The sequence below is a fragment of the Apium graveolens genome, chromosome 5, assembly GCF_009905375.1.
Source record: "Apium graveolens cultivar Ventura chromosome 5, ASM990537v1, whole genome shotgun sequence".
NCBI lineage: Eukaryota > Viridiplantae > Streptophyta > Magnoliopsida > Apiales > Apiaceae > Apium > Apium graveolens.
Genome location: NC_133651.1, coordinates 43,945,324 through 43,954,914, shown reverse-complemented (window position 1 = coordinate 43,954,914; position 9,591 = coordinate 43,945,324). Strand labels below are relative to the sequence as shown.

At 34.5% G+C, this 9,591-nt stretch overlaps 1 protein-coding gene across 1 annotated transcript; it reads left to right on the top strand.

The window, feature by feature from the left end:
- Positions 1 to 459: 459 nt before the first annotated feature.
- On the top strand, positions 460 to 3,437 carry LOC141660019 (uncharacterized). Its single transcript, XM_074466974.1, has 6 exons — positions 460 to 1,132; positions 1,238 to 1,749; positions 1,859 to 2,796; positions 2,885 to 2,984; positions 3,060 to 3,219; positions 3,304 to 3,437. The coding sequence occupies exons 1-6, from the start codon at positions 460 to 462 to the stop codon at positions 3,435 to 3,437; spliced, it is 2,517 nt and encodes an 838-aa protein (XP_074323075.1).
- The last annotated feature ends 6,154 nt before the right edge of the window (positions 3,438 to 9,591 follow it).

The following is a 9,591-nucleotide window of genomic DNA, read 5'->3' as shown; positions in this document are numbered from 1 at the left end:
ATTTTCATTTTTTTTGTGTTTTATAAATTTTGTATATCATTGTTTGTTTTATAATTTCATACTTTTGTATATGTTAAATTTGTTGATCAAAATTAAGTAATTGTCTTTTACTAGTTTTGTATATAATTGTTTTTGTATAATTGCATACCTTTTGTATATGTTAAATTTGTTGATCAATATTAAGTAATTATCTTTATTAATAGCATATTGTCTAGTGTAATATGTTGATATTGTAGTGGTTAATAATTACGTATATGTGCGCATTTGTAGATGGCACCTGATCATTGTTGGATTACTCGTAGCCGATTTAATGAGTCAAAATATTTAACGGAAGAATATAAAGCCGGTGTTGATGATTTCATTAAATTTGCTATAGAACATAGTGAAAAAGAAGATAATGGTCTTATAAGATGTCTGTGCCAAGATTGTTGAAATAAGTACTTTAAGAAGCCTAGTACCATGAAAATTGATTTGTATCGACATGGTATCATGCAATGGTATACTAGATGGGATTGTCATGGGGAGAAAGATATGTCACAAGTCGAGGTTGGAATGAGTTCTAGATGCAGAGATGATGACATGTATGATGCTCATGATGCTAATTATGATGATTTTCAAGATTGCGAGAATTCTGAGGAAGAACCAAACAAAACAGCAAAAGCATTTTACAAGATGGTGAACACCGCTTCTGAACCAATCTATCCAAACAATGTCAATTTTACAATATTAGAGTTCTCAATGAAGTTGCTTGAGTGGAAAAATAAGCATAACTGCAGCAATAATGGTTTTGATGACTTGCTTCATCTCATTCGATTAGTATTGCCTGATGATCATAAATTGCCCGAGAAGTACTACACCATGCGAAAGCTGATTAAAAGATTGCATATGGAGTATGAGAAAATTGATGCTTGCGAAAATGATTGCATGTTATTTTACAAGGAACATAGTGATAAGACAAAGTGTGATATATGCAATGGAGACAGATACCAGAAGCAGAAAGATCCAAAAAAACAGAAGATTCCGCGAAAAATCTTGCGTTACTTTCCTATTACTATGAGATTGCAGCATCTATTCATGGCCGAGACTACTGCAAACTGTATGAGATGGCACCACGATAGAATTGCAATCGAAGGTGAATTAAGTCACCTAGTGGATGGAGATGAATGGAAATAATTTGATCGGAGATTTCAAAGATTTTCAAAAGAGATTCGAAATGTAAGACTCGGGCTCTCTACAGATGGATTTGACCTATTTCGCGACAAGCACGCGAAGGAGTATACGGTATGGCCTGTGGTGGTTGTTGTGTACAACCTTCCTCCGTTTATGTGTATAAAGGCTCCATATATGTTCATGCCTCTTCTTATTCCTGGGCCGACAGATCCAACAAAAGACTTGCATGTTTATCTTAGGCCTTTGATTGATGAATTGAAAGTGTTGTGGAATACCATGGTTGAAACATATGACATCTTCACACGTACAAACTTTATCATGAAGGTGGCCCTTTTATGGACGATTAGTGACTTTCCTGGACTTGCCATGCTTAGCGGGTGGTCCACCAAAGGTAAGTTATCATGTCCAGTTTGCATGGGAGAAGTAAAAGGTAAACAACTCAAATATGGTGGCAAAACAAGTTTTTATGGCACTACTCGATATTTTTTGGAGCCGGATGATCCCCTAAGAAGGAGTAGTAAGTTTGGAAGTGTAGAGACACGATCAGTTTGTACTCGACATTCAGGGGGCCGTGCAAAGGTGATGTGTGAGTAGATACAGTTTCCCCCTCCGGGAAAGTCACATAAGAAAAAAACCGAGAGATTATGGGGTGAAGCATAATTGGACTCATTTTTCTCCATTTTTTTAGCTTCCATATTGGGAGACACTCAGCCTTCGTCATAATATTGACATTATGCACACGGAAAAGAATGTCTTTGACAATATTTTCTGCACAATTCTTGGTGATGCAAAGAAGACCAAAGATAATATAAAGTCAAGAAAAGATTGTCAGGATTTAGATGTACACCGAGAGTTGTGGATTCAAGGTGATGGTACTGAACCACATGCATCATACACACTTTCCAAGGAACAAATTCATAAGTTGTTCAAGTGGATTGTCTCATTAAAACTTCCAGATGGTTATGCCTCAAATATATCTAGGTGTGTCAATTGGGCAAAAAATTGCATTCGTGGTATGAAATCACATGATGGTCACGTCTTCATGCAAAAATTTGTGCCTATCGTTTGTCGTGACCTTCTTCCGAAACATGTAGCTGATCCTATCATTGAATTATGCAACTTCTTTCAAGATTTATGCTCTTCAAATATCAAGTACTCAGATTTGGAAAAAATGGAGAAAGATATAGTGAGGATAATGTCCAAACTTCAAATCGTCTTCACTCCTGGTTTATTTGATCCAATGGAGCATTTGCCACTACATTTAGCAACTGAGTGTAAGTTTGGTGGGCCATCTAATGGGCGTTGGATGTATTTTATTGAAAGATACTTGCACAACTTGAAATTGAAAGTAGGAAAGAAAGCTCGAGCGGAGGGTTTAATGGCACAACGCTATATTCAGGAGGAATGTGTACACTTTTGCACCTTATATTTAGAGTCCAGAAATGGAATAATGAATAATAAATTAAGACGAAATGAGGCCCCTCGAATGTTTCATAATGGCAATTTGTTAGAAGTGTACACATATCCAACATATCCTAGTCTTCAGACTAAAGATAGAATGTTAAGTGGTGATGAATATGAACTAGTGGCATACTATGTTCTTATTAATTCGCCGGAGGTTGTAAAGTACTTGCGGTAAAATATTTGTTTGTATTACTTTTGCATTTAATTTTATTTATAACATAAATTTTAATTGTTCAACTTGATTATGCAGTGGATTCCAAAAGTTGGTACAACAACAATACCCATATTTCAATGATGCGCAAAAGGAACAATTTCAAAAAGAACAATTTAGAGATTGGTTCGAAAGAAGGGTATGGATTATATTTACACATGCACACATATTTACAAACTTCAGATAAATCATGTTTCTCATATATTGTTTTTAGGTACAAGATGATGAGAAGCTCAAGATAAAATTCATAGACCTAATAAGAGGTCCTTTGAATAAAGTGGAGTCTTATAAAGCGTGCAAGTGCAATGGTTATAAATTTAATTGCGTAAATGCTAATGAGCTCACTTCACCAAATTCTGGTGTAATTGTCATAGGTGAGAAATTTATTTTTCCTTAATCTCGAAGTTGTACTTTTTCTATAATATGTGTTTCCAAATTTAATACATTTGTAATTGTAGGGACTTCTTATGAAGAAAGTTACGGAAACTATTACGGGAGAATAGAAGAAATTTTAAAACTCTTATATCATAATGGACAAAAAGTCATTGGTTTGATCATACAAAACATGTCAAAGTCGATAAACACCGGATGACAACCGTGGATGTGAAATCAAAACTAAACGTCGAAGACGTGTTTGTGTTGGCAAGTCAAGCCCATCAAGTGTACTATGCACCAAATATTTTGAATGCAAAATCATCTTGGTACACGGTTCTAACAACAAAGAGACGGATAGTTGATGAAAGTGTGTCAACTCAAGAGAAAAACAAAATCAATGATGATGCTCTACAAAATGAAGTGTCAAATGCTTCATCATTACACGTCGAAAAAGTTATTGTTCACGATCCCTCAAATTTCTTTATTGACTTGAGGATGTTTGAAAATGACTATTCGGTGGATTACAATGAGGAAGAAGAAAATAAAAAACGTGAGGAAGACGAAGACGAAGACAACAATGAAAATGAAAATGATGAATTAAGTGATAATGATGATTTAGTGTAATTTAACAATTTTTATTAAATATGTACTAAAATGTGATCTAATAATCTAACTTCTTTATTTGGGTTTAATTAAATATTTGTTATTATTTATGTATGGCGGGATGATGTTTTTTGGTTTTGTTAAACTAAAACAGGGGATTGCTACAGTAGGGCAGGGGAGGAGAGATGTTATGGTCACTTAAATTCGACCGTATTAAGTCGCATAAAGTCCCGGCTAAATTCAACCATTTTTAATTAAAAATAGTCTCGGCTAAATTCAACCGTATGTAGTCAAAAATAGTCTCGGTTAAATTCAACTGTTGGCACTCAATTACATGTCCGGTATATAAACAAACTTCCCTCATTTTTATTATTTTCATCGCCGCCTCATCTGAAGAAATTAGGGTTTCTGTAAAAATCAAGCTCTGAAACACCGAATCCATGGCTCAAGAAGGCTCAAATATGTTCATCAGACAAATAATACGTTCACAGGTTTCACTCGCTCTCTCTTCCCCTTAACTCTCTATTTTCTGGTCTCCAACTCTCTAAATCTATATGTAAACCCTAATTTTGGGGGTTTTGTAATTGGGGCTTCTCTGTAATTTACGAGGTTTTGGTTATATAATGATTTTCCTCTCTCTCTCTCTCCCCCCTCTCTCCCTCTCTCTATTTTTCTATCTCTGTCTCCGACTCTCTATACCTATATACTTAGTTTACTCACCTTCTCAAACTCTCCTGTAAATCTTGTTTCTTTATTTATCCTTCTTTTGTAAACAAAGTTTGTCCCTTTCAGAACCCTAGGTATTATTCCTTTTCTATCCCCCAATTTTTTAATTTTGTAATTTTAGGGTTTTATGAATGGGTAATTTCACTTCTGAAATTCATAATTGACGAGATTGTACAGTTGTATAGAGTTTTATCTTCGGTTTTATAGGGTTTTATAGGGTCTGGGTGATGCTTGTATAGGCTTGTTTACTTGTTTCATTTTATGTTTAATAGTACAGCTGTTCGATTGTACTTCCTCTATCTGAATTTCAATAATTTCAATTTTAATGATTTTAATTCCTGATTGTTTTGCAGGTGGTCTGGGCTGGTCCGAATTCACGGAAGGGTAAAGAAAACAAGGGTAAAGAAAGCAACGGTAATGAAGAAAGTTATGTGGACGGGACTCACGAGGTTGGTAAAAGTAGCCGCAAGATTATATTTGAGAGGAAAAGGCGAAATTGTTCTGAAGGGGACTACTCCAGGAAACCAGCAAGAGATGCAAGGCCAACAGTTCATTTTCTTCTGAACAAGAAAGGGTAATATATTTTATGTAACTTGCGAATACTTTTAGGTGTTTTAGTTAGATTATATATGATAACTTGTTGCTTGCTTGTGGCTGATTTTTTAATTATATTTTCAACTAAAAAACTAATTTTAATTGCCCTTTTACTCCGTGTGTTGTGTACGATAGAAATTAACATATCATATATGCTAGTTTTACAAGTTCGTTGTTTTTTTAAGTCTAAGATTTGATGGGGTGAATGTGTATTTTGACTCTCGGTGGTCTTGCCACAATATGAAGCTGTGTACTTTATTTTGTACTCGGACTTTCTTAAAAAATTTATCAAGCATATGCAACAGTATTTAATTCTTTGAGCATCTGCATAGCTTCCGTCCAATATAAGAATTTATTCACAGTGTATTAGGTGTTGGTGGAAGTTATATTGACATTAGCCTCTACAGAGTACAAGGGTGCTTTTCTTTTGTCCTCTGAAATTGGGTCCATCATGAAAAAGATGGCTTTATTGTCAATATGCTCTGCACTTTGTACTTACATATAATATTTAATTATCAGGAGGTGTAATGCTTGAATTACTTGTAGTTGTGTTTCATGTTAACCACTTTTGTTTAGGGTGATCAGATTTATGATTTGTAGTCTTATTTGTGTCTTAGTTGTAATATATTTTCATTATTTGCTACAGCTTCTTGGAAAATACACCCAAGAAAACCCTAGGGCACATTTTTCGCATGAAATTTGATGACGAGACTATCTGGACACGGGGAGCTTCACGTGAAGCTTTTTATAGCTCGTGTATCAAGAATTTTAAAGTAACTAAACACATATTTGTTCCCCGTTCCACCTCATACTATGCAAGTTACACGTGAGATTTACAGTTCTATTTTTTTAATTTATTCTATGCAATTTGGTTTGGCAGGAGAATTATGCTTATCCCTTTCCTTATGATGAGGAAGATGGGGACCAGGTTGTGAGATCCTATCTGCATAGGAATTGGAAGTCTTATCTTAGTGCTGAGAGGGGCCGACTCATGGAAAAAGTGAAACATCTATTGGAGGTTGGATATACTGAGAAAGACTTTAACATCAGGGATGAAGGATTGAAGCCCTACTACTACTCGCAGCGCACATGGAATTCTATGTGTGATTATTGGGAGGCTGAAGAGTTTAAAAAGTTGTCCACAAATGGCCAGAATGCCCGAAGTAAGGTTGAATTTGTATCTCGTAGCGGGGCCAAACCGTTTGAGCAGAGACGCCATGTAGCATTCTTTCCTGTAAATAGATTAATTAATCTGCATTTTTATTTTTTATTTCCTCATACCTGTTTTGTGAAATTTTTTCATATGATAGGAAATAAATGAAAAATGAGCGGCTAAAGGGGAGTTGTCGATCTCTGAAGATCAATTTATGGGAATAGCGTATAATCCAACTCAACCAGCTGTGCAAGATCTACAGGTTTGTTAAATATATGGATCATTAGAATTTCCAGTGATAGAGCCATGAGTATGTTCTTTTCTTTATTAAATAATAATAGTATGGTACTGATATGTGTGGAAATTAGTTGCTTTTGATATAAAATTCGAAAGTAGTGATAGAGATTTGGGTTCTTCTCAACAAAGTCAAAAGAAGCTCAGAATTGAATGAAGTTCTTCGAGAAAGGCTCAAAGAGTTTGCCAGCAGGGCTAGTCCTCAAGTGGTCGACAATCCTCATCAGGTAAGATTCTTTAAGTCTGACTGTCTTCAAATCTGCCAGCTCGATTCACAATCTCTTAAAGACTACTCAGCTATGCATCTGGTCTGGATGGAACATCACTTAAGAACTGCTGGATATTCATCCATGTTGAAAACTCAAGCAGCTGATCTGATTCAATCTTATTGTGAAAAGAATATTAAAAGGTACAATCAACTCAAGAATAAGCTAAAGACAGTTGGAGTTCAACCAGTCAGGCCAGACAGCTTTACTTCAGAAAAGGATCGTGTCTTTGACAAGGAGTTGCTTCAAGATTTAGAAGAAGGTGAAGTCAGAAGAGAAGACAACTGAATTCAATTAGCTCAAAACTCAATGTAATATGATTAGAGCTTTATGAATCAAGATAGACTAATGTAGTTATATGTTCAGGCTAGACGAACATCTATCTTGTATTCACTTGTAAATTTCTTTTGGAATCTGGAAAATGTTAAATATAATCCAGAACTTTTCTGCTATTTACTTTGCATTACTGTTTATATCTTTTTCTTATTTGTTAGTTGAGTTATCCTCTAGGTATTTGTTGTTATTGTCTAACAAGCAAATAGGGGGAGATTGAAAGGCATATGTCATAGCCTATTTGTTTATTCGAGGATTTAACTCAACTCAATTAAGAATGTAATAAGTAAATAGTGGATCTATCGTCAAAGAGATCTCACAGAGTAAAATATGTCAAAGGATTAAGAAGCATTGTTCATCTACAGACTTGATTACTTAATTCACTGGAAGAAGCTCAAGAAATTGATCAAGCCTCAGTGATATAAATCAAGATTGTGGATTTAATCAAGTGACAGAGATCTCGTCAGGGTAGCAATTAATTACAAGGATTTAGTCTGAAGAAAATCAAGAGTATCAAGGTGAAGGCATGAAGAAACCTCACGGAAGTTAGTCACTCATGAACCAGACAGTACAACGAGTGTCAACAATGAAGTGGTGGAATTGATTCATATATTTCAGTGATTTTCAGAAGATATACAGAAGAATGGATGTTGCTCAAGATTAGTATTAATTCTCTATTAATTAATTAAGTCATATAATTTAATTAAGAAAATAAATTATATCTGCAAAGATTAATTTATTTGATTAAATTGAATTAATTGATTTATTAATTCTGAATTAATATTAAGAATTTCAGAATTTAAATTGGTTTAAAAATCTGTTTTAATTCAACAAGACAACTGATTTTATTAGTATGACAATCAGTATGACAATCAATAGTTATACCGAAAGTCATGCTAATTCAAAAGGATTGTCTTACCAGAATTATTATAGGATTTAAATCTATTTATTTTCAGCAAAAACAATCTGATTGTCCTACCGAAAGTCTTGCTAGTTCATTCTGATTGTCTTGCTAGTTCTAAAAGATAGTCCTACCGAAAGTCTTGCTGAGCCAAAGAGATTGTCATGCCAGTTCATTTTCATCTTTTCATCTCCATACTTCAAGATTAAATTTCTAGATTGTATAGTTAAATCCAATCAACTAGAAATATTTATCTTGTTCTTGTGTAACAATCTAGTGGATCAAAATTCCTAGAACTTAATCTCAAATCACTTTTAGCATTTGATCTTTTCATTGCAAAAATAGAAAAAGTTCATGTCGAATTTATTCTAGATTTGTAATAATTGATTTGAGATTAATCCCTTGTAAACGATACCGTTGTTGTAACACCTTTCAAGTTTAATAATAATTTTATTTAACTTGAATTTTGTTCCCCTTCTACAAACATATTGAGACCTAACAATTGGTATCAGAGCCTTCTGATTAACGTACAAATCAAGATCTTAGACTTTTGTATTTCTTTCACTCCTTGAATTTTTTATTCACCCAAAAATTCACAATAACTACACAAAAAGTTGGAACCGTTAAAATTCCACTATTCGATAAAGAAAATTATGTTATGTGGAAGAAGAAGATGCTATTGTTTTTACAAGTTCCAAATTCCAAATATCTGGAAGTGTTAAAGAAGGGTCCTAAAATTCCGATTGTTATTAAACCAGAGGTAATAGAAAATGATGTGGTGATTACCAAAGCAAGAACTTATGTGAAAGATCCTGAGGATTTTTCTCCTGCTGAAAAAGAAGAAGCCTCCCTGGATGCTAGCCTTCAATTAATTTTAGTAGATTCCCTTGATCCCTTGATGAATAGACATGTGATGAACTGTAAAGATTCCAAACATATCTGGGAAACTATTGAGGTTATTAATAAAGGCACAGAGGAAGTTAGGGAGAACAAATTAGAAATCCTAACATCTGAGTATGAATACTTTAAATCCAATCCAGAAGAAGGAATCACTGAAGTGTTTGAGAGGTACAATGCATTGATCAACAACCTGAACATTAATGGTAAATACTATACCATCAGGGAGGTCAACAAAAAGTTCCTTTTAACGCTCCCAACTCATCTCGAACATAGAATCACTGCCATAAGAGAAGCAAGAGATCTGATTGAGATTTCCTTGGAAAGGCTCTATGGTGTGTTAAAGACTTATGAGTTAGAGCAGATTCAGCAGAAGGAAGTTTACGGGAAAGGAAGAGTGGTCCGCACGTCTACTGCTCTAGTAGCTGATGAACAACAACAACAACAACCATAATATCAACAACAATCTCAACAGTCAGAAAGAATGGTACAGCCTTCCAAGGTGGAAGAAAATGTGATAGTAGCAGAATTTGATCCTCCTACTACAAATTAATCAGGAGATGATTTTTATTCCTTGGAAGAACTGGAGCAATTGGAGGATGAG